Source organism: Pelophylax lessonae (assembly GCF_965119305.1).
Source record: "Pelophylax lessonae genome assembly, chromosome: 4".
Lineage (NCBI taxonomy): Eukaryota > Metazoa > Chordata > Amphibia > Anura > Ranidae > Pelophylax > Pelophylax lessonae.
This window is the reverse complement of record NC_138771.1, coordinates 271994071-272020218: the sequence shown is the minus strand read 5'-3', so window position 1 is coordinate 272020218 and position 26148 is coordinate 271994071. Positions and strand designations below refer to the sequence as shown.

Below are 26148 nucleotides of genomic sequence, written 5' to 3'. Positions count from 1 at the left end.
AGGGGTTCTGGACATGCTACAGAGCTGAAACTTGACAGGGACACTTTTTAGACCCCCCAGAAACGAAATCCAAAAAATGACATGCCTGCCTAAAAAAATGACCGCTAATGCCTGCAAGAAAATTATGCTCTTTTCTTGTTCACTACCATTTTTTAGCAAAGTCGGATGACAAGTCGGATTACAGGTCGCTTCAATTAAGATAAGGAGGCGACTCCCATTGAAGTATATGGGACAGGTCGGATCACTGGTCGCCTGAAAGTAGTACAGGACCCTTTTCTGAAGTCGGAGCGACCTTAATAGCGGCAATTAAGACGGCACTGATTCATTTACATTGGTTTGGTCATGTCAAGCGACCTGGGGCGACCTGGGGCGACACAAGTCGCCTCGTGAGTCGCCCTAGTGTGAATGGGGGCTTACATGTCTGTTTACATTAAAATAAAAAGTTGTGAAGCATTTTTGTTTCACAGTGGCAAGATAACCATTGTGTGTATTATGTGATGAAACTTAACGTATTTATTTGTACATTTTTTAGACTTTGTGCTCCATGTTCAATGAATTATTAAATGTTTTTAAAGCCTGGTACACACTATTAATTTTTTTCTGTTATCTGAAAAAAAAAAAAAAACCTGTTCAGGTCAGAGCCGCTTTACTAACTATGCTAAGTTAGTATAGCGATCTCCCCCTGCTGAGCTATTGTGTTCTGACATGGGGATACTCCGATCAGCGCTGTTCGGGAGTCGGTTGGCTGCTGGTTTTCCAGCATGCTCATCCGACTGAAGCCGGCTTAATGGCCAGCTTCTGTCAGACAAACTGACATACACAAGGGCCGAATGTCAGCTGTTTTTTTTTTTTTTTTTTTTTTGAACCGGCAAATATCTCCTGACATTCGGCCCTTGTGTACCCAGCTTTAGGCTCTGTTCACATCTATGCGAATTGGATTTGTTTTGAACTGCATCTGATTCGCATGGCCTGTGAACCAACAGTCTTCTCTATGGAGCCAATTCACACATGCTGTGCAGCAGCAGTGCAAATTCGCTGCAAATTTAAAGAGTCTTATGTGTTTTCTGAGCACTGCGGTGCGGTTCAGATGCAAATTCCTGGCTATTGCCTTCTATGGGAACGCATTGGAATCACACGTCATCAAATTTGAACAATAATTTGATCAGAAAAAAAAAAACCGCATGAGCGTCCAGAAATGTAATAGAGAGGAAATCTTCCAATGGGGACACTAGTTCTGGTGACCTTAACCACTTACCGACCGCCGCAAGTACATTTACTGCGGCGGTCAGCCCCTCCTGGGCAAAGTGATGTAGTAGTACGTCGCTCGCCCAGGAGCCTGTAGGGGGCGAGCGCGCGCCGCCGGAGACGCGCTCCTGCTTGTTCACGGAGGTCCCCGCGCGAGTGCCCAGCGGCTCTGATGTCCACCGGTCACTCGCGATCTCCCGGTGGAGAGGGAGAAAGGCAGGCGGCTGATGTAAACAAAGCCGCCTGTCATTCTCCCTGATGTAACAGCAGAGATCATACGATCCTGCTATGTAGGATCGTATGTCTCTGTGGTTACATCAAAAGCCACACCCCTCTAAAATTAGAAGCATGCCCCTAGGGACACACTTAACCCCTTGATCTCTAGTAAAGTTATCCCCTTCCCTGCCAGTGTCATTTTTACAGTAACAGTGCATATGTATAGCACTAATAAACTAGGAGAAGAAAAATGATTTCTACTCACCCAGCGCACAAAAACTCGAAAAGGAAAAGATATGTATATATTGTCACTGGGTACATACAATACTGTATACCTTAAATGCACACTCAAATGTACTAAAGGACAATATGTATCCAAAATCTGCCACTATAAAAGTATTGACATCAAAAATAAGGTGCACTCATAAAAAGGTATTAAAATAATATAAAATAAAATACTAAATTAATAACAACTCCTCTAGAGTCCACTAGCGGCGCTGCAAGTATATGTTCACCATATACTATATATAAAACACAAAGAGTCCAAAACGAAAAGTGTGAGGGTAATCCGAGAAAAATCAGTCCAGCCGACAACCAATAGAAGTATGTCTGAACTCCTGAGGGTAATAAGGATGAAAGGACCTCCACCTCACCACGGTGCACACCCTGAAGGAAATGCACTTACCAGAAATGGCTGGGACACAGGCTCATAATGATAGTGATAAGACCCTGCCAGGTCCTCCTCAACCCGAGTTTTCTCCAAATGACAAGAAGGCTGGTATAACCGCTCACAAGGTGTACATGTGAGGCCCTCGGTAGAAGTCCGCAGTGACGAAATGCATTAGGGCGTGAGCACGCGGTTTCCATGGTTACCGGTACACGTCGGACGCCGCACCCGGAAGTTCCCCGCCTCGGTACCCGGCGGTAATACACGTTCGGTGCTGGATGAACGACTGCACGGTAACAAGACATTATCCATGATGATTATGCCTTTGATTAAGTTTTAACATGTGAGTGCAATTCTTATGAGTTTGGTGTTATGTTGATTTTGAAATAAAGTGAAAACGGGGTTACGCCATGTGCCTATGACGCTTTATTTTCACATGTACACCTTGTGAGCGGTTATACCAGCCTTCTTGTCATTTGGAGAAAACTCGGGTTGAGGAGGACCTGGCAGGGTCTTATCACTATCATTATCATTATGAGCCTGTGTCCCAGCCATTTCTGGTAAGTGCATTTCCTTCAGGGTGTGCACCGTGGTGAGGTGGAGGTCCTTTCATCCTTATTACCCTCAGGAGTTCAGACATACTTCTATTGGTTGTCGGCTGGACTGATTTTTCTCGGATTACCCTCACACTTTTAGTTTTGGACTCTTTGTGTTTTATATATAGTATATGGTGAACATATACTTGCAGCGCCGCTAGTGGACTCTAGAGGAGTTGTTATTAATTTAGTATTTTATTTTATATTTTAATACCTTTTTATGAGTGCACCTTATTTTTGATATGTATAGCACTGATTACTGTAGTAATGTCACTGGTACTCCCAAAAGTGTCAAAAATGTTAGTCAGGGGTCCGACCTGTCCGCCGCAATGTCGCAATCCCAAAAAAATCGCAGATCGCCGCTATTACTAGTTAAAAAAACAATAAAAATGACATCAATCTTTCCCTTAGTTAGCAAACGCAATAACTTTTGCGCAAACCAATCAAAATACGCCCATTGCGATTTTGTTTTACCAAAAATATGTAGCAGAAAACAAATTGGCCTAAAATGTTAAACATTTTTGATTTTTTTACAATTTTTTTTGGGGCAATTTCATATAAAAAATGTAAAAAATATTGTTATTTTTTCAAAATTGACGCTCTTTTTTTGTTTATAACGCAAAAAGTAAAAATCGCACAGGTGATCAAATACCACCAAAAAGAAAGCTCTGTTTGTGGTAAAAAAAGGACGTCCATTTCATTTGGGTACAGCGTCGCACGACCGCGCAATTGTCCGTTAAAATCATGCAGTGCCGAATCGCAAAATAGGCCCTGGTCTTTGAGCAGCCAAATCCTCCGGGGCTTAAGTGGTTAATTTGCAGGGATTTCCACCCACTTCTTGTTTGGTTATGGGACAGGAAGTGATAGGAAATATCCGCAATGGGACACAGATGGCAAAAAAAAAAAAAAATCTGAGGAAGGGTTATAACCCTCCCTTACTATATCCAAGATGGGGGAAAAAAAAGTTTTGAAAATTCCACAAAGTCCGGGCGCTAGTCCTCCGGGCCACCTCTAGCCAGTTGCAAAAATCATAATTGGCAAAATCATGTAGATGGAACAATGGGGGGAGGTCATGCAGCGCGTGTGTCGGCCAAACACACAAACAAGGCACCGGACCTCGCACTTCCGGGATCCGCACAGCGTCACTCCCGAGTCACACGCGAACTGCCAAAGACAGAAAGAAAAACGGGGCGGCGTGGACCTCAAGCAGTTGACAGTTGAGTTGGCAAAGCGCATGCGCGCGAAACATGTTGTCACGCCAATCCGAGGCTTGAGGTCCACGCTGGCCCGTCTTTCTTCCTGTCTTCGGCAGTTCGCGTGTGACTCTGTAGTGACGCTGTACGGATCCCAGAGTGTGAGGTCCAGTGCCTTGTTTGTGTGTTTGGCCGACACATGCGCCGCATGACCTCTCCCCCCATTGTTCCTAGACTCTCCGGAACTCATTCCACTACTCCATCTTCCCCCGGATCAGGAACATTGCTTCTCCCTATACGGAGCGGGACCCCCACAGTGTCCCCTGCGACACCGAAGACGTCGGGACCGGTTTGTGACCACTTTTAACAATTGTTTAATAAACTTCCTTTCTTTGCTCACTGCCTGTCTTTATTAAGGAACATCAGTGGTTTACACACTGCAGTGCGCCATCCCTTCTTCCAGTTTTCCAAAAAAAAGTTTTGCCTTTTTCGTTCTACTTTATTTTTTAAATTTTGCAAAATATTACATACCAAGGAATTATTTACTGTTCGTAGATGGCAATATATACAGTTGTCCTTGTGTAACGAACCATAAGAACTTTGAGTAACAGAGTAGGTAGCTGATATCCCAGCATGCATAATGTTTTACTATAACATAATTTAGACATTATTTACTAGTCATTACAATAGCTGGCTGTGGTCTAAAATTAGCAAAACCCATTTTTAACCATTTGCCTTCTCTATCCAAAAACATCTAATAAGAACGGTTTGCTGCCCAAAAGCCACACCAAGCTGTATTGGAACCTGATAGCTGAAGCATGAAAGTTTGAATGCCTCGGGCTGCAGAGATCGAATTCAGAATACTGCGGAAACTAAATGAGGCTTTTTTTTTTTTTTTTTTTTTTTTTTACATTTTTAAAGTCAGTACTTATGTCATCTCTTCCCTTAGATAAGTCGATATTAGGGGTGAACAACAGTTTGGTAGTTAAAGCCACCCAGGCAACATGTGTTTCCAACAGCAAATTCTGCTGTGTATAAGAACATTAAATAACATGGTAGGAAATATTGGAGAACAATGGAGACATTGGCATCCCGCCGAGCTGTTCATTAAGCTCACAGCGTGTTTCTATTTTGTCTCCCATAAGGCGAAAGTCATTTTCATGTCTCTGTAAAGGCAAGGATTTAGTGACACCTTTTCTTTTCTGTTCTTTGTACTGGTGATGTCTTGGGTAATATGTCTTTTGTTTCTGTGAAATTACCTGCTATATAAAAAAATAAATGTCTCAATTCACTGCAAAAGTATTTCCAATGCCAGTAGGAATTTCAGCCTGTGCTTCATACAGCCTTCTGATTTCCCCCAGTGGAGTAGGGGGCTGCCCTTTGGGCAATGCCGGTTGTTTAGCATGTACCACTAGGTGCGGCCTGACAACTGCAGAACACGTGACCTGTTACATAAAGGGTTTCATTTTCTTTCAGTTGTAACTGGGTGTACGAAGTCATCTGTATGAATACTTTTAGTTGATGACATGTAAACTAGCTGAGACTTAAAGTATTACTAAACCAACAACAGTAAAATTAGTTTGTATATGCAGTAAAGCATGCTTGTTATACTTAGTGGAACCTAAGGGGTTAATCCTGCACATTGTGTAAAAAGACTGTGTGATCCTGTCTTCTTTGATCCCCCCCCCCCCCCCTGGCTTCCTTCTTCCACAGTCCCCAATGCATCTGCTGATAGAACAGAGCCTTGGGGGCACTCTGCACATGCTCAGTTTGGTGTGTACTGCTAGAGTTTTTATTTTTTTCTTGGGAGGGTGCATGTAATCAGCACAGGGTCAATCAGCACTGTCCAAACAGAGGGTCAGGTGTCCTGCAGCCTCATGAGACAGTCAGAGCAGAATGAAAACTCCTCCTACAAGCTTTAACCAGACACAGAAAGAAGTCACAAGGCTGCTATATACTGCTGATGAGAAAAAGTATTTAGCAGTGTATATTTATTAAAATAATTGCATTTCCATGTTCTGTCTACTGTGGGAGACCGGATATAGTGAATTCAGGGTCCTGGGTTTAGTAATACTAAAGTATAACTAAAGGCACATTTTTATTTTTTTAGCTTTAGGTAGAGTGGAGGTGGATCAGAACACCTATTGGGTTTTTATTGCTGTCTGTGTCCCCGTTAGGAAGATTCTCCCTCTCTATTTGTCCTGTTTATCATTATTGTTGAAAGTGAAAGTAAATTAAAATCTCAAATTTTGGTTTGTCCCGAGAAATGTTATAGAGGGGGAAATCTTCACTAGTTCAGGTGACCTGAGGGGCTTAAATAAATTCCCTTAATTTGCACAGAATTCCTCTTACTTACGGTTTTGGCTATGAGACAGTAAGTAAAGGGAAATCTTCCCAATGGGACACAGCTGGCAAAAAAAATATTTGACATGGGTTATAACCTTACTTTACTCCATCCAAAACGAAAAAAAAAGTTTTGCCTATAGCTCTATTTTAACCACTTAAGGACAAGACCTTTTTTTGACACTTGTTTACAAGTTAAAATCAGTATTTTTTTTAGAAAGTTACTTCGAACCCCCAAACATTATATATATATATATATATATATATATATATATATATATATATATATATATATATATATATATATATATATATATATATATATATATATATAAATTTCTTTTTTTTTTTTTTTTTTTTTTTTAGCAGAGACCCTAGAGAATAAAATGGAGATTGTTGCAATACTTTGTTACACTGTATTTGCACAGCCGTCGTACAAACAACTTTTTTTTTTTAAAATACACTTTTTTTTTTTTTTTAATAAAAAATAAAAAAAACAGTAAAGTTAGCCCAATTTATATCTATAATGTGAAAGATAATATTATGCCAAGTAAATGGATACCCATCATGCTGCAAAATTGCGCGCACACTTTGGAATGGTGACCAACATTGGTACTAAAAATATCTCGGGCGACGCTTTAAAATTTTCCCAGGTTCCCAGTTTAGAATTACAGAAGAGGTATGGGGGTACAATTATTGCGCTCGCTCCAAAGATCCCGGGGATACCTCACGTGTGGTTTGAACACCGTTTACATATGTGGGCGCGACTTACATATGCGTTCCCTTCCGCGCGTGAACGCGGATGGGACAGAGCGCTTTAATTTTTTATTTCTTATTTATTTTACCTTTTATTTTTACACTGTCCCTTTTAGGGCTGAACGATAGTTGATGTGATATCGACTATCGTTCTACGGGAGTGGGCGATATTCATATCGCGGAAGACACGATATTTAGCATAGGCAGGGAGAAGTCGGGACTTGGGGGGGGGGGGGGGGGAGGAGGAGGACTCACAGTGATTGCAGCCGACACATCCGTCCCACACGTTCAGCGGTGAGCAGCGCGCCGTGAGCAGCTGCACAGCTAACCAATCACGCGTGCCTGCACACCTGATTGGTTCCCTGTGCCGCTACTCACGTGATTGGTTCGCTGTGCCGCGCTCACCGCTCAGTCAAGAGAACTAGCTCCAGGGCGGCAGACTGAACGTGTGGGACAGATGTCATGTCGGGCTGTATTCTTCTACCTCCTACCACCACTGTGAGTCCCGACTCTGCCTAATCCACACTGTCAGTGTCTTCTGCATTCCACCCAGTTCAATATCGCGATATATATATATATATATATATATATATATATATATATATATATATATATATATATATATAGATAGATAGATACATATAGTTGAAAAACGAATATCGCAATGTACTTTTTTTCCCAATATAGTCCCTTTTTAAAAATATTTTTTGATCACGTTTATTCCTTATACAAGGAATGTAAACATATCTTGTAATAAAAATTGCTGGACAGGTCCTCTTTCATGTGAGATCTAGGGTCAAAAAGACCTCAGATCTCACATCTACCCATAAAAGCGAAAAAACATTTTTTAATTTTTTTCAGCAAGAAAAAAAAAATGGGCCTTTTAAGGCCGTTGGGGAGTGGTGACCTATGACGTCGTCCCGGTCCTTCAAGGCCATAAAGTCGAGTGGGGGCCATCTTGCCCTCACTGGACTTCCTGCCTGGGACTGCAGGGGACCTGATCTTTTTCCCAGCTACCGATGGCTTTGGTAAGCAGAAAGCGGTGTGGGGGGGGGGGGGGGGGGTCACATCTCCTGCCTCCTGTGGCGAATCCAGCGCTGGGACCACTTTTATGTGAAAGAAGACTGCCGCTGGTGTAGTTAAATACCGGTGTTATGGCATAACCCCGGTATTTTCTCAAAATACAAACGTAAAACTTCAGCGGGCGGTTCCGGAAGTGGTGTATTGATGATGAAAATTTAAAATCCTAGGTTTATGATCACATTGTATTTGAAATGGTTTTTAACCTACTCCTTTTAATCCAAATGATCTTGAGGTTTGTAAATTTTGTAAAGCATCCCACACGCTTATTTCACTGAATTCTGTGACCCATATTCACTATGCTCTGTGCTTAGGCACTGCTGTGCCTCACATTTCACAAAGCCTGCCTTCTGAACTGCAGAGGCGCTAAGAGGAGGAGGTTCAGGTAGCGGAGTCAGTACAGGAATCGCTGTTTGCATACTGCAAGGTACCATGGGGTATGTAGTCCTTTAGACATTGAAAGTAGACTGCAGCGGAGAAGCTGCGAAGCATGCATGGAATCCAGGAAGTTGTGGAAACAAGATGGCCAACAGATGACTGACTTTATAAACTGAAAGTGTGTGATGTGACTGAAGGGGTTTCAGAAACGCTGACCTAGTATGTTATTTTGTTGGGAAAATATAAATAATGAGAGTAGTGTGTTCTTAAATACAAATTTGAGCTCTAAATCTATTTGATCTTAAACCTGTATTTAATCTGGGAGCAGCCAAAAGATTTTGAAGCATGTGATTGTTATGAGAAGTATCTGCTGAGCCTGAAGCTTTTCTAGATAGACATCTGAGCATCCATACTGCTGTTGGACTGCTTATTTAGGAATACAAGCAGTACATAAAAATTACCACATGCCATGGAGCTCATGCCAACTGGCAGGTTAAGTCATGGAAGGCAGAATTTGAAAGAATGTTTGTTTTCTTTTCCAGGCCACCACAGCTAGCTGATGTGGTAATTTTATACCACCTTTATTTCAGATAAATGAGACTTGCTCTTTCTTGTACCAGATGAAAAAATACATGAGCGATGTTAAAGTTTATTAATAGGTGTCTTCTTATGTTTGCCTAAGCTCTAATGTGCTGAAACGTAATCTAAGATTCTCAAGGTCATAAGTAGTTGGCACCGCTGTGTAAGGTCATCTACTTGAGTTGTCATTTTCATGTTCAAATCTTTTCGTTCTACTTGTTAACTAATATTCTTTATTTTCTGAAGGCTTCCATTATGAATATAGATCAAAGGGCCTGCAGTGGCAGCTGCACCAAATGATACTGTCCGTCACACAATTTAAACCATTTTTGTAGAGCTGTTAAAGCCCCACTCTAGGATCATTTTCAATCTCTACTCAGCCACCTTCTTTCTGATCGCTGGATGAAAAAAATCCTTATCAAGTTCCTTTTTTTTACTTGCTTGATCACATGTCACAGCTCCAAGTCCTCCTCTTCTGGTTACTTCCCTCTTGAGTCCTTCCTTGGGTGATAGCCCAAAATGGGGCTTTAACATCTTTTATTGTTGATATACAGGTGCATCTCATAAAATTAGAATATCATCAAAAAATTCATGTATTTCAGTAATCCAATTGAAAAAGCGAAACTCCTATATTTTATATAGATGTATTACACACATAGTGATATATCAAGCATTTCTTTCTTTTCATTTTAATGGTTTTGGCTTACAACTTGTGAAAACCCAAATTCAGTATCTCAGAAAACTAGAATATTACATAAGACTAATAAACAAAGAAAAAGAAAAAAAAAATTTTAATACAGAAATGTTGGCTTACTGAAAGTATGTCCTTATACAGTATAGTATGCACTCAATACTTGGTCGGGGGTCCTTTTGCATGAATTACTGCATCAATGTGGTGGGACGTAGAGGTGATCAGCCCGTGGCACTGCTGAGGTGTTATGGAAGCCCAGGTTGCTTTGATAGCAGCCTTCAGCACATCTGCATTGTTGAGTCTGGTGTCTCTCATCTTCCTCCTGACAACACCCCACAGATTCTCTATGGGGTTTAGGTCAGGCAAGTTTGCTGGCCAATCAAGCACAGTGATACCATATTCATAAAACCAGGTATTGGTACTTTTGGCAATGTGGGCAGGTGCCAAGTCCTGCTGGAAAATTAAGCCAGCATCTCCATAAAGCTGGTCAGCAGAGGGACGCATGAAGTGCTGGTAGAGGGCTGACTTTTGACTTGATAAAACGCAGTTGACCAACACCAGCAGATGACATGGCTCCCCAAATCATCACAGACTGTGGAAACTTCACATTGGACCTCATGCAACTTGGATTCTGTGCCTCTCCACTCTTCCTCCAGACTCTGGGACCGTGATTTCCAAATTAAATGCAAAAGTTTCCAAAGTCCGTGATGATTTGGGGAGCCATGTCATCTGCTGGTGCTGGTCTATTGTGTTTTATCAAGTCAGCTCACCCTCTACCAGGAAATTCTAGAGATACTGAATTCTGGGTTTTCATTAGCTGTAAGCCATAATCCTCAAAATTAAAATAAATAAATGCTTTAAATCTATCACTCTGTGTGTAATGAATCTATATAATATACAAGTTTCACTTTTTAAATTTAAATTATTAAAAAAAAAAAAAAAAAATAACATTTTGATGATATTCTAATTTTTAAGGGGGGAACCTGTATAGTGTCCCTTTTAGACCAACACTGCTAGGGAATAGTTAACATCACCTTGTCGGCTGTGCAAAGGTGGACTCAGGATAAAAGCGAAACTGGAGCTTTTAACTTCTTGGCTTGGAGTTTCAGGAGTACTAGTTAAAAAGAGAGAGACAGAAAGAGCAAAGGGTTCTCAAATTCACAGAAAAAAAAAAACCCTGTATTCGTTACACCTCTTCAATACATGCACATTTCTCTTTGTTTTATTCCTGAAAGCAGAGAAAAAATACCAGCATTCGGCTTTTAAGTCCTATTGTAGGCTGTCAATACACAGCAATTTTGTGGAGGCTGGCCATACAGTATTCGTTTTTTTTTTTTTTTCCAGTCAGTGGGTTAAGGAGAACAAAAAAATTACCTGATTTCACCCATCCACAAACTTAATGTGGATGGGGAATCCTTCCCGCTGAGCCATTGTATTCTGACAACGGGGAGCCTTCCCCACTGCCAGAATACACTGATCAGTGCTATTGGTTATAGCCGGCAGCACTGATCGATCTGGAAAAACCCAACAGGCTGGTTCTACAGAAGTTGATAGATAGATCACCTTCTGTACAACCAGTCTTTCCAAAACCATGGATCGAAATTCAACCAGTCTCTGCTAAACTGGCCAAATATGGATCCATGTACGGCTGCCTTTGGTGTCATCAGCACTCCCGAATCTTTTGTTAAACTATTTAACCATTTCTGCTTTCAGATCTCTACAACATAAAGTCTAATTCTGTTATTCAAGATAAGTACGTTGATGTCTATATAGCTTCTTTGAGATAACACACAAAGCGCGCAGCGGGCACAGGACTGTTCTGAATTTAAGACTGGATCCACATATTTTTTTGCCCTGATCAAACCGATTATACCAAAAAGCTTCCAATGTCAGAACAAATGGGAGTAAATGAAGTAACCCCTTGACGTTGGGACGTACACATATATGCGGCCGCTCGGCGGGTGGGCCTTAACGCCGAGCGACCGCATGTATGCGGCCCTGTTAAAACAACAACTTTCCTCACTGAGAGCGCTCTCCCAGCATGGTAGCCGGCGGGTACCGAAAAGCTCCCCATGCATACTTGCGATTGGGAGCTTTCCGATCATATGACAGCCAATCGCAGCAGTCACATGATGCGAATGCATGCTCCGCTTCCAGGCTTTTAGAACTCTTAAGTGGCTGGAAGGCAGTCGGCACGAAAAGGTTAATTTTTGGGTTTACATGAGCTTTCAAGTTATTGATTGGATATTTTATCCAGGCCAGTGAAGCCTGAATTAAAAGGGAGCATGCCGTAGCTTAACCTTCTTAGCGGTATTCCCGAGCGTGGCTCAGGGTTAAATTTCAGAGCCAAAAGCGGTAACCCCGAGCCACACTCTGGGTACCGCCAGAAGCATCGCTGGATCCTGTAAAAGAGGTTTCTTAGCTTGTCACCGGGATCCAGCGATGTATCTCAGCGGTATGCAGCGGCGGATCTTCCTCCCGATCCTCTCCGTGCCCCGGCTTCCGTCACCTGCGACGTGACGTTCGCAGGGGGGTGGAACCGGCGGCAAATTCAAATGTAAAAACACACTGATACCATTCAAAATAAAATAAATTCACATTACATTGCCCCCCAGTGCCCTTTCCTGCAGTTTTACTGTACTTTTTATGTATATATATATATATATATATATAACGTGTGTGTGTGTGTGTGTGTGTGTATGTGTATATATATATATATATATATATATATATATATATATATATATATATATATATATATATATATATACATACTTTAACTTTTTTATAGTTTTTTATTATATTATGATTTTGTGTCTCAAACTTTATCATACCTGAGATGTTATAAAGAAGAACGCACAATAAAAAAAAAAAAAAAAGTAAATAGTTGGTTTGGCTGCTCATTCTCAAGAATTACATGCAAAATAATGGTACCGCTTTTCGCACCTAAAATCCGAAAGAATCATACCACCAGGGAGGTTAAGCTGGCTATACACAAGTAGATTTTCAAATGAATGTTCATATGGATACTTGTACAAAAATACTTTGTACATTCAATGACTAAATGAACGTTGTTCAAACGTACTTCAAAATTTCAATGTCCTATAACTCTTCATTGGATATCCCCCCTCCACCCCTGACACATGCTGGAGACGCAAAAGGGTTGTAGGAACAATGTTGCACATATGGTGGCCCTGCCTATTGATTCCTGACTTTTGGACCAACAACTTCCAGGTCTTAAAAATGATGATGGACACACACAAACCAGTCCCCTTTTATTGCTGTACTCACAATTCTCCCAGGAACCATATCTGACCGCCAGAAAGGGTCTACTTTGCTTCTTTTTTACTTGCTGCTAGGAGTGTGATTCTGAGGCACTGGAAAACAACTCAGGCAACCCCTATAACCGTATGGTACATGACACTTGCTTGCATTCAGAATCTAGAAGAATTGATAGCCTAACCTCATGATAGATATTCCACAAATGTAGCCACATGGACTCCTTGGATTGTTTCTTCAGGTTCCCCAAGTCCAACAAACCATACGTGAGCATGTAGATCAATCCATCTCTCCCAGTTAAAATAATTAAAGATGGTTCAAAATCTTTCAAACAGCTAGATCACTGGTGATGCCAAAAACATCTTTTTTTTTGACCGAATGATCATTTGTAATACAAACACTGAAAAATGATTGTACAATAGAAGAAAATATGCTCATTGTCTGATGGTAGAGTAAGAGTGCCTTTTGAGAAAAAGTTACCATTTGTCTTCCTGCTTACCAACAATAATTAAATCATTTTAACTGGAGAACCACTGTTGGGGTGGCTTCACATTGCTCCGCTGGGCTTTTGCTAAATCGTAGCTAACCTGAGGTTTTCATGTGGGTTAGCAGTGCTTTACCATAGGGGCCGCCCTGGGGCAGTGTGAAGTCTCTGTTAATGGTATAAAACTGCCATTCTCAACCATCATTCAGTGGAACCTTAAGATTTCTCCAGAGGCTGCCAGTTGCTCCTTGAGCTTTGGCTGATCTCCCATTTTATGGTTCTGGATTAGTTGTGGGGTCAACACCAGTTAGCTAAGCAACATGCATGATATCGATAACCTTTTTAACTGTCTGTAAATATAGCACTCTAACCACCACTGTAAAAGGGGGCATTCTTCCCACAAGCCATCCATGTAAGGGGCTTTTTCCCCACTGACCCCCAGTGGGGGAGTTCAGTTTAAAAATTGTTAAAACAAATACTGTTCCTACTTCATCACAACTGGGAGCAACTTGACAAAGATTGGCTCTCCTAAGAGGGTACATAACATTAAATGCAGAGTAACACAATGCGCTATATATGACGGTCGATGACAATTGTAATCATGCTTCTACATCACTACAATCTTAAAGTGATTGTAAAGGTTTAATTTTTAAAATAAAAACATATCATACATACCTGCTCTCAATAGTTTTGCACAGAGTTGTCCGTACCTACTCTTCTGGGGTTCCCTGTTGGAGCTCTTGACTCCTCCTCTTCTCCATTTGCCACCATAGGAAGCTGCTTCCTATGGTAGCCCACGCTTGAGCTCGCTCCTGAGCCGGGCTGTGTGTGTCTCCCTCTTGACAGGCCTTGACTGAGAGTGGCAGGAGCCAATGGCTACTGAATCTCCTGTGAGAAGCGAGAGGCACAAAGCTGGATCGGGATTGGGCTCGGATAAGTGTTTAAGGGGTGCTCGTGGGGGGGGGGGGAAGCAACGTTTGAAAGGTTTTTTTTTTTTAAGGTAAAGGTTTCTGCAGTAGATATGTTGATTTTTTTTTTTCAACTTCATTTTTGTTTGTGTCCCTTTGCAGAGATTAGAGCTCAGCTGGTGGAACAACAGAAATGCTTGGAGCAACAGACAGAGATGAGAGTTCAGCTTCTTCAGGACCTACAGGACTTTTTCCGTAAGAAAGCAGAAATTGAAACCGAGTATTCCCGTAATCTGGAAAAACTTGCCGAGAGGTTTATGGCCAAGACAAGAAGCACAAAGGATCATCAACAGTACAAGTAAGAGCTGTCTATGTATTTTCTCTATTTTCGCCATCTGTATCTGAACATGCAGCTTCTGGTATCAAACTAGGTCTGAAAGCCTTGCTTCATAACAGTAAAGACATGATGCATTTGTACTCATAATGCTGTATGTGATTTGGTGCAATAACCTTTAAAAAAAAAAACGAAAAACAAAAGAAAAAAAGACTATAGTCATAAATGTCACACTGTGTTATGTAGCAATACACTCTGACCTTGGTGTATTTATACAGTACCCTGTAGGCATTGTGGGCAGTGTTTCCTTGGATTATGCTTTGTAATATTATGCTTCTGTAGTTGTACAGTATGCTAATTTTCTGACAAAGCATAAGACATTGTAACAGCTCCAGTATAACATGGGGTATGTTATAGGTGGCAAGAGAGGTGGTGGCTGTTAACTAGGTGCCATAATGCTGGATAATTGTACATTTATATAAATATTTTAAAATCTCTGCTTTTAGTTGCAATATAAGTGCAAGAAAACTGGAAAAATACTTTTGATGTATGAGAAGTTTAAGTCCGCTAACTTTTTTACTCGAATTTGCAAGTTTATTCAAATCTAATTCAATGTAAAAGTGCTATGTTACTCTAAAAGAGACTCCTTCTGTTTTATATTGCATATTGTTGTTTATCTAGCTGGACCAGAGCAGTATCTCTTTTGCCTTCATTTTTCAGGCCTCAATAGCAGTAGGATCTCCCTGATTATCATGTTTATAGCCTATACTAACTATAAATCAACATTGATATTCATAATACCGGGCATTCATGGGTTGAAATTAATCCAGTTCAGAAGCGACCAGACGAATTTTAATCTATGTATGGGCAGGATGATTGTCGAGCTGACTTTGGGTACAACCAGCCTTTCGGATTTTTCTACATGCAATTACTTCCAGCGACTATAGCCACTAGCCATAATCCTTGCATTCTGCCAACCGGGAAGGCTCCCTGCACCCCCAACACTACCCCCTCTTGACACCCCCCGCCGGCAGAATACAATAGTGCTGTGGGAAGCATTCCCCTATGAACACTAACTGTGTTGATGGAGGAATCAAGCAATTTTCTTTCCTTCACGTGGTTAAAGGAAAGAAAATTTAAATCATTTATTGCTTGCCTAACGCTTCTTTTGCTATGTTTAACTATGAATATGTGTTAAATAGCAAATTACAACAAAGGCATCTTTAGAAATGTTTAGTGATGACCATCTACAGATACTTATAAATATTTGCAGGCTTTTTTTTTTTTGTTGGATGCCTTGTCCTTCTTCCCCAATCTTCTCCCGGTGGCCATTTTCCCTAAGGTTAGATGAATCCACCTTCCCAAACTCTGCCTAGAACTCTGAGCCTGCCTCCTGCAACAAGTGACTACTTCCCAGTTCAGGGGTACATCACCAGGGCCACAACTAGGAAGCTGAAAAACAGTAATTGTAAGTGAAAGTAGAATATGTTTACCCCTTCACCCTGACGTAACATATATGCTTCCTCGCAGAAGTGGACTTTTTTCTGTGGGGCTGCATATATGCCCCACATATTTGTATATCTTTTTTTGTGCTGGGAGCACAACTAGTATCAGTGTCAAAGTGCGCACTATTGTTTTTGAGCTGTACTACAGGTACAAATAACATACACATGTGTGGTATCGCTGTGATCATCAGGAGCAGGAGAATTTATTTTCGGGTTGTTCTTTGGTAGATGGTTATGGTACTAACAAGAAATATACAGCTACATTTTTATATATATATATATATTTTTTTTACTATGTCAGGCCAGTTTTCCTTTATTAATAATAAAAAAAAAATCAGGAGATATCCATAACTATTTACCACCAAACGAAAGCCCAATTTGTTCCAAAAAAAGAGGTATATTCCACCTGGATACAAAAAGTCATTTTGATATGTATGGTTTTATGAACACAAAGTTGCAAAATTGTGCTTGGGCATTAGGATTTGTTTTACACTTCCGTATGAAGGGGTTAACTAATGAATGTAGAATGATTTTGTTTCCATAATATTTTATTAGGGAGGTTCCGAGAAACAAGAACAGGTAGACAAATTTTTTACATGGGCCCAACGGCCTATTGAAATGTCTTAGATACAGAACCATAACAGTGGTTAAACAATTTAACTGAAAGACCAGAATAATGTAAAACCAAACAATAAAGAGTTGTAAATATTCAAGAATTGTATAGGTTGGAGAATGAGCAAGTGTTTTGAATCTCAGAAGCTGGTAAAGCCTAAATCTATAGAAAAGTCAGACTCATAATGGCAATGACTATAGTGTGGGTTGAGCTGACTTCTTGAGACACAAGGGGTTGGTTGGGTAAATAGCAACAAAGTAATGAAGGGATGGGGTCTGCGGGAAGGTGAATGCTACTGGGTGAGGGTTATTCATGCTTCAAGGGACCTGGCATGGATGAAAGAGAGTGTTTTACTACTTGCTTCGTGGAAACAACATAAGATGGGGCCTATAAGGACATGTTCAGTGGTCACGGTTGGGAAATGTTTGGAAGGTAGCCAAGGTGCTGGGCCAGGGGGATCGAGGAAAGGGAGTCTTCTAGTGTAACCTATTGTTTTGTAGATGCATGAATGTTCCAGTCTACTATCCTGGTGAGAAGTTGGGCTCTGTTGTAGTTGCATAGGCCATGGAGGCCTATGCCTCCTTTGGATTTGGGAAGTGGGAGATGTTCATATTTGATGCTCGACGTTTGTTGTGCCAGAGAAATTTTGTGCAAATGGCTTTGTTTGTAGAGAAGAATATAGGGGGCAAGTGCATAGGGATGGCCTGCATGAGGTATAAGAGTCTGGGGAGGACATTCATTTTTAAAATTGTGGCTCTTCCAAACCAGGAAAAGGAGGGGATATCCCATTTCTGTAAATCTGTTTTAATGGACACCAGAATTGGGGCAACGTTTAGTGAATATAGATCAGAAAGGTGGGCTGGGAGTTGGATACCTAAGTATGTAATTGCCTTGGATTTCTAGAAAGTGGTCTTGGCAATGGGATACTCTTTCTTTTGACAGTGAGATGTTCAAAGCTTAGGATTTGTCTAAGTTAATTTTAGGATTGGAGATGCTTTGGAAGTGGGCAAAGTCTTTTTGTAAGTTTGGAGGGGTAATGTCTGATAGAAATGGCAAAATATCATCTGCAAAAGCTGCAATTTTAAATTCACGTCCAGAAACCAAAAGTCTTCTAATATTTGAGTTGTCTCCGAGACAATTGAGAAAGGGCTCTAGGGTAAGCACGAATAGAAGAGGGGATAGCAGGCATCCCTGGCACGTTGGGTTGCGGACAGAGAAGGCATTCGACAACTAACCATTGACTTTTACTTGTGCAGTAGGGCTTGTGTAGAGTGTCAGGATCAAGTTGAGCATGTTGTCCCTGAGGCCAATGGCCCGGAGGGTCTCTGCCATGTAGTCACAGGCCACTCTGTCGAATGCCTTCTCTGCATCCAATGAAGAAAAGAAAAACAGTTTTGTTTTAAAGAAGTTAACCAGGAGTGGAGGTTAATGGCCATAACTGTATTATCCCTGGCTTCCCAGTAAGGGGAACTAAGCCCACATGATCTGTGGACACTAGCGACGGAATAAGTGGGAGAAGGAAGTTGGATAGGATTTTTTAACCACTTTACCACTAGAGCATTTTGCTGTCTTACGTCTGGGCCACTTTTTGCGATTCGGCGCTGTGCGAATTTAACTGACAATTGCGCGGTCGTGCAACGCCATACCCAAACGAAATTTACATCCTTTTTTTCCCACAAACAGAGCTTTCTTTTGGTGGTATTTGATCACCTGTGCGATTTTTACTTTTTGCGCTATAAACAAAAAAAGAGCGTAAATTTTGAAAAAATAACTATTTTTCACATTTTTTTATATGAAATTCCCCCCAAAAAAATGTAAAAATCTAAATTTTTTTAAATTTTTGGCCAATTTGTTTTCTGCTACCTATGTTTGGTAAAAAAATTCACAATAAGCGTACTTTGATTGGTTTGCGCAAAAGTTATTGCGTTTACTAACAAAGGGAAAGATTTTTGTAATTTTTGGTGTTTTTTTTTTTTTAACGCGTAATGGCGGCGATCTGCGATTTTTTTTTTTTTTTTTTTTTTTTGCGGGACTGCGACATTGGGGCGGACAGATCGGACCCTTGACTGACATTTTTGACACTTTTGGGGGTACCAGTGACATTACTACAGTAATCAGTGCTATATATATGCACTGTTACTGTAAAAATGACAATGGCAGGGAAGGGGCTAATTTTATTGCAGAGGGAGGGGTTAATGTATGCCTGGTGCTTACTGACGTGTGGGGGGGGAGGTGACTGTGTGAGCCAGGGACAGATCGGAGTGTTCAGCTATGCTGAACACTCCGATCTGTCACTCCCTGTCACTTGGGAGATCCGCCCGCTTGTGTTTACACAGGCGGGCGGATCTCCACACTAAAACCCCCGACGATCGGGGCAGAGCAGCGGCGATCGCCGCTGCTCCTCCCCTGGCCCGACTCCCGCTGTGACTGAATACAGCGGGAGCGAGCCTCCGGCGGCGCGCCGAGCGCCGCCCACAAGGGGGAGTGTCTGACGACGTAGGTCTACGTCGTCAGATGATAACGAGCCACTTTGCCACAGTAGTACTACGGTACTCAGTGGCAAAGTGGTTAAAAGAGTTTGGTGTCCACATTAAGGAGGGATATGGAGCAGTAATTAGAGATTAGAGTGTGATCTTTGCCTTCCTTGGGTAGTATGGTTATGGGGGCTTTTATGAGACAATGCAGGGGATGTTTTGTAGGTGTAAGGGAGTTAAATACAGAAAGAAAGAATGGGAGTGGTGAGTGTATCCTTGAATGTTTTGTAGTACATGGCTGTGAAGCCAGGGCCCTTCCTAGCTTTCGTTTGTTTAACTGCTGCTGTTCTTCAGCAGATATAGGGAGTTCTAGGGACTGAACACTAGTTTGAGACAATGGGCTAGGGGAGTACGGTTTTAGAAAATCCCTACTGGGCGTGGATCTAGGTGTTGAGGGATCTAGAAGTAGCTTTGGATGTCTAGATTATATAATTTTAAATAGTATTGTTCAAAACTTGCGGCTATATCCTTATTGCTAGTGAAATGGGTGCTGTCAGCGTTCTGAATTTGTCGTATCACATTGCATGCTTTTTTTTTTAGCCTGCAAGGCTCTGGCTAGAAAAGTGCTCGTAGAAAAATTTACGTGACAAGGCAAATTTGTTTTTTGGTTTGGTTTAATTCATCTAGTAAGAGAGATCTAATTTGTGTGAGTCCTTCTAAGGTTCGTAAGGCCTGAGTCTTTTTATGTGATGCCTCTAGGTTTTTAATTCGGTTAGCCAAATCGCATATGTGATCTTGTTTCTTTTGTTTGTGTTTGGCTGCAAAGGCTAGAAGTTCCCCTCTGATGGTGCATTTGTGTGCTTTCCATTGAGTTAGGGGGTGTATGTCTGGGGGTGTTTGGAAAAATGATCTGAGTCATGCATGTAGGTGGTCTAGATTAGCTTTGTCTGTCATTAGTGAAGCATCGAGACGCCACACTTTAGATTTTTCAACCTTCTCTGGGAAGGTAGGTAGGCAGGATGGTGATCCAATAAAAACATGGGTTCGATTGTAGCTTTGGTTAGGAGTCTGGTCCTGTTGAGTTAAGAAAAAGTAGTAAATTCTGGACTATATCTTGTGTGGAACTGAGAAGTAGGAGAAGTCTTTCTCTTTTGGGTGTAGGGTGTGCCATGTGTCATGTAGTAGTAGATTGTGAAGTTGGGAGTGTATCTGGCATAAAGCTCGGAGTGAGAGAGGAGGAGCCAGATAAGGTTGAGGGCGGCGTTAAAATCAACCCCTAAGATTAGAATCCCCGATTAAAAAAGACCGTAGGGATGAGGTTTTCGGGGAAAAGGGGACTTGTTTTTACATTCAGGGAATAGATGTTGGCCAGAGTAATTGGGCTGTTCCATAGACTTCCTTTGAAGAAGAGATAATGGCCTCCGGAGATCCGGTAGGGAGTTTGCTATCTCCAAAGGACAGTGCTTGCTATTAAAATGGAAACTCCCTTTGACTTGCAGAGAGGGTTAGAGGCTTGATAGTGGGAGTTACCAAGCTTAGGTGTACAGTTTGTTCTAAAGTGAGTTTTTTTTGCAGGTAAATTATATCTGCATTGCTGGTTTTCATTACGGTAAGTATCTGCAAACTTTTTTCAGGGATATTTAATCCCTTGACGTTAAGGGAGAGAAGTTTAACTGTGAGAGGATTCTCTGAAGCTTTGGGAGGCATTATATCGTGTGAGATATGGTTGTCAGGTGTTGAGAAGATGGGGTGGAAGGAATAAGGAGAGAGTAGAGGATGGGGATGGGGGTGTATTAGAGAGGCAGGGGAGGGATCAAATCTGTGGTGGATATAGGCCAGCTATCTTACCTGTAGAAGCCAAGAAAGTCCGGATAGTGTCAGCGAAGATTTAGAGAATCTGCTGAGTGGGGGTTTAGGAGGGCCGATTGAGACTAACGTAGTCCAGTTGAGGAGGACTGAGAATCTTATGTTGGAGGAGAAGGATAATTTGTTGTGAGGGAGAGCGAGAAAGGGAGAGCATTGCAGGATAAAGTAGTTACAAGAAAGCTAACTAATTTATTATACAAAATACTGTTCTAGACCAAAAAATGCAAATAAAAAAAAAAAAGGGGGATGTGGTAAAAGAAATATAAAGTAAGATAAGGAAACCCTTTGTGCGAGCTCTGAAGACATGAGGTGTGAGGTTGTTCATTATTTGGTAATGGAAGGATAGAATGTGTGTGAGAGCTAGTTGCTTCTGAGGAGTAACATTAAGTGCTAGGAAAAGGGTATGTGTTACTGGTATATCTGTCAGTCAGATGTGGTATTTAGGCTTATAGGGTGACGGTAGAGGTGTTGGAGGTTATTATCCTGCCACCTAAGGAAGAGGATGTGGTGTTTAGAATCCAAGAAGACAGTAGGCATGTGTATATTGAATTAACGTAGACCATTATCTGATAAACAGGGTATAATATACAATAAACAATAAATGAGATCCAAGCAGGATAATGGATCATATCATGGGGGCTTTGAGGGATCATGATCCAGTGTGTTAATTGTTGGGGTGAATCAGCACTGTCAACAAGAGGAGAGATGACAGTTCACCATGTTCTAGAGTGAGGACCGTATCGGATACTATATAGCCGGATAGCAGGGAGGTGAGAAGACACGGGAATCGGTGAAGCTGGCGATGCAACCGTAGGTTACCCCAGGAGTGCGTAAAATTGTGTTGGAGTATCTCTTATGGCTGAGTAGGAGGAGATTGTGTGTTTGTCGGATGGGGAATTGAGGGATTTGAGTAAAGCATCCATGTTTATCCTTTGAACGCTCATGAACGCATTAATGGTAAGACGATCGGGTTGTCAGCAACATGGGTGAGGCAGAGATCCTTGCCAAGAGAGTTGAGGCTCTATGCTGCAGGTTGTGAGTGTCCTATCGGAGCCAGAATGGTAAAAGAGGGTATTTTAGGGTGATTCTCAGGGGATTTAGATCAGGTATTCTTGTGGAATCTCAGGCGGTCAGTTGGAGTCATGGATGAATTCAGGAGTCAGTTAAGAGATCGTTCCTGGGGTCCATTGGTGGTTGTAATCCAGGAGGGGTGATAATCCAATCCCCTTGAGCAGAGCCTGTTAATCTTTGGAGGGTAGCCAGGGGTGGAGGATAATGGGGCGGTTTCCCTGGGTATATACAAATCCGCGGACCCTAGAAGGGCAGCAACAGTTAAGCTTCAATGCAGCTCCATTAGAGTTTGTTTTGTTGTTGGGAAGTTCACCACCGTGAGGTGGATGCTGTATTAGGGGATCCAGATGGGAGTGTTGACCAGGGTTTCATTGAGGTTTATGTCTTCGAGTCCAAATATTTAACTCGGGTCTAAAGAACGAAGTCGGACAAAACAAGAACAGGAATACTGTACAAGATGAATATAGAACTTTCAGAACCTCGAAACATGTTGAAAAGAGTTGATTTCTGTGGTAAGGATGATGAATGCAGCCCTCACAGGTTACAGTTCAGGCTTTCTGACGAGGTTGCCTGTGAGCTGGCGAGGCCAATGGGCTCCCGCCTGAGGAGTGGTGGTGTGCCTGAGGCGGGGGGAGATATTTGTCGCCGGGGCCTCTGTTCATTCCAATCCATGGGATCTTCTCCATGATCTGTGCCCCATGGTGCTAAGATACGGTTGTCGCAGTACCAGTCCGGTAGAGCTGGTGTTGGAATATATAGGGCTGCACAAAATTTTGGCAGGTTTCTGTAAACTCAGAGTGCAGCTGAGCGACCCATTGTTAAAGCTGAGAGGCAAAAGGGGAATTTCCACCTATAGGAGATGTTCCTTGAATAGAGGATATCTAGGAGAAGGCAGAGATCTTTCCGGTGTTGAAGTGTGATAGGTGATAGAACCTGGGAAAAGTTTAATTTCGGTACCCTCATGCAATACCTGGCTTCTTTCCCTGGCATGCTTGAGTATTTTTTTTTCAATGGAAAACTCACTACACACCAGGTGACATCACGTGGGGGGTCAGAGTCCCTACCCCTGCAAAATAGGGCCCTGTGCATGCATTCTACCTCAATTGGGGATCAGTTATGGCAGCTGATGGGGTGTTTTTTTTTTCATCCAATGCTATAGTTTGCATGTTGCCCAGGCACAGAGGTTGTGCATGATTAGTTGAGAGCATATGCTGGAGTAGTATGCATATTGCGTTCCGGGCTGCAGCTGGCAGACTTCATGGTGTGAGGCCTGTGAGGAGAGCAGAGTGTCCTGCGGCTGGGTTCTGAGGATTGTGGGTATATTGCGGCTCAGCTGGGTCTGGCCGTCCTGCGTGGAGTGGGACCTTGTTGCCGAGTTGCTCCTGTCTCCCTTGCCCATCTTGGCCAGCATGGGTTCGACTCCTTAGCAGTAGTAGGTCCTCAGTCAGTGGGAGCCAGAGGATCAGGCAGCCATTCTCGTCCATAGCCAAGCCAGGTAGGACAATTTCATATCTGCATGCAGAGCTGCATGCTCATATATAATTGTAGTAAAAAGATCCACTTTGTAGTTTCTGGCTAATTTAACAACATTAAAAATGCACAAGTGTATGGGTAACTGAACCTGCAATCTGCCTTTACATTAAAGACCGAAAACCCTACATCCGAAAACCCTTTCTCAAAAAATTCATTGGAGCTAGATCAGTGTTTCTCAACTCCAGTCCTCAGGGCACACTAACAGGCCAGGTTTGCAAGAAAACTGAAATACATCACAGGTGATTATAATTTGCTGCTCAGTGATTGCAGTATTCTAGTCTCTATCTCCCCAAGGTAATACTTAAAATCTGGCCTGTTAGTGTGCCCCGAGGACCGGAGTTGAGAAACACTGAGCTAGATCAATACTTGGGCATGAAAGCACACTTCCCTATGCTAGGATTTCCTATCTAGCACATTTGTTTGGTTCTCCTAGCATATGTTATTGTGACAATGTGTAAATTACTCTATAGTAGCTTAGTCGTTTAGCACATCTGTCTTGCAGCACTGGGATCCTTCATTTGTATCTTGGTTTACGACACTATCTGCATGGAATTTTCAACGAAAAAGGGATGCAACGAAATTAAAATTCTGGGCCAAAACCGAAAATGCAGGATGCCCTTGGCCGAAAACCGAAACCTAAAATGACTTTTTCCCCCAAATAATTTTAAAATAGATAGAAAAGGGGCATACACCAAAAGCAGGCAGCGACGTACACCTGTCGCTGCCACCCTGTCACAGTATATGTACTGTGACGGGTTGGCAAGTGGTTAATTTAATTACCAATGGTATTTGTATTATGCAGCATGAGGGGGTTAATGTATTGCCACTGCTGGTCACTGATGCATTAGTGACCCACCAGTGGCAGTTTATTAACCTCTTTGTGCTGCATTAGTGCAACCAGTATCAGTATTAATTAATACTGGTTGCACTGATACTGGTTGCACTAATGCAGCACAAAGGGGTTAATTAACTGCCACTGGTCGGTCACTAATGCATCAGTGACCAGCAGTGGCAATACATTAACCCCCTCATGCTGCATAATACAAATACCATTGGTAACCTCGCCTCAGCGTCCCTCTCGTCAGTACACCCTCCCCCCTCAGCGTCCCTCCCCATGCCAAGGATGCAAAATCTCCTACTCCCTCTGCTCCTCCGGTGTCCTTCATTCAAAAGTCCCGCCTCTGGCCGGCGGCCCGCCTCCCGGTGATGTCACTACTACTACGATCTGTGCAATTGTGTATGAATGAACTGACACACCGGGTGGGCGGGCGAGCGGCCGCTAATGGCTGTAACTATGTGAGCGACACATAAAAATGACAGGGCAGAAGCTCCCTTTAAATTCTAAATAGTATGTGGTGTATGAGGAGTGTCACAATAAAGGAATCCAGGTACACAGCAGCAGTGCATATTGTTGGGGTCATGTAATGTTTGCAGATTACAGTTTAGCTAGATAAAGCAACTAAGGCTAGTTATAATAAAGTTGTACCAGATCTCTATTGAGTTCTGTGCTAAAGACTTGGTTACTACAGATACAATAAGCAAGACTCCAGGTGAATCCTGCTTAATGTAATCTTTCTTTTGAAGCTGCAGCTGTAATAATGGTGTAAGGTCCTTTGGATTTATAAATTAGGCCAGCATTGCAGCTGTTTGATATGTACAGGTTTCCTCCTGAGAGAGGCCGCATATTCTTCTGAATGACACTAGGTTGCAGAGATAATGAGATCTGTAATAGTTAGCTATTCCAATCGCTAAAGCTTTGTACTTGCCAACATATTGTCAGTGGCCAGCTGTTGACCCAAGTATGGCTATTGGCTTGCATTTGTAAATACTGTACATCCTTGGAGAAACCGCAAAAGCAAAGTGCCGTGCTTAAATTGTTCTGATTCCTGCCTAATACCTGTCTGAATAGATGTGATGGAAACCTTTTATGACAACACTGATGCACTGTATTTCTTTCATAAGTAGACTTGGTTTCCCTTAAAATGAAGGTCTTTTGTCCTGTTTGTAGTATGAAAATCACATTTGTGTGTTTTTTTTTTTTTTTTTTTTTTTGGTCTCTGCTCTATTGATTTATGGTTGAAGTGTAAGCATGGCCACAGGCCTTCAATTGCTATAGCAAAGAGAAATATGAACAGTGTAGGTACCTGTAACAACCAATCAAAGCAATCATTTGTCATTGCATTCACTGTTGTAAGCTGATGAAAGATGAAACTTGATTGCTGAGTTGCTACATATCTCTTGGAATAATCTGATAATTTCTGTGAAAAGAATGAACAACATTTACCACAGTCATATTTTTTAAAGGAGAAGTATAGCCAAAGCTCTTTTTGCTGCACT

The 26148-nt window shown here is 41.9% G+C and overlaps 1 protein-coding gene across 7 annotated transcripts in view; it reads left to right on the top strand.

Moving 5' to 3' along the window:
- Positions 1-26148, top strand: part of SRGAP1 (SLIT-ROBO Rho GTPase activating protein 1) — a 297632-nt gene that overhangs the window by 90445 nt on the left and 181039 nt on the right. For all 7 annotated transcript variants that reach the window (XM_082254987.1, XM_082254986.1, XM_082254988.1 and 4 more), the window contains exon 2: positions 14578-14773. In XM_082254987.1, the coding sequence (XP_082111113.1) occupies positions 14578-14773 (196 nt within the window). The remainder of the gene's footprint in view (positions 1-14577; positions 14774-26148) is intronic.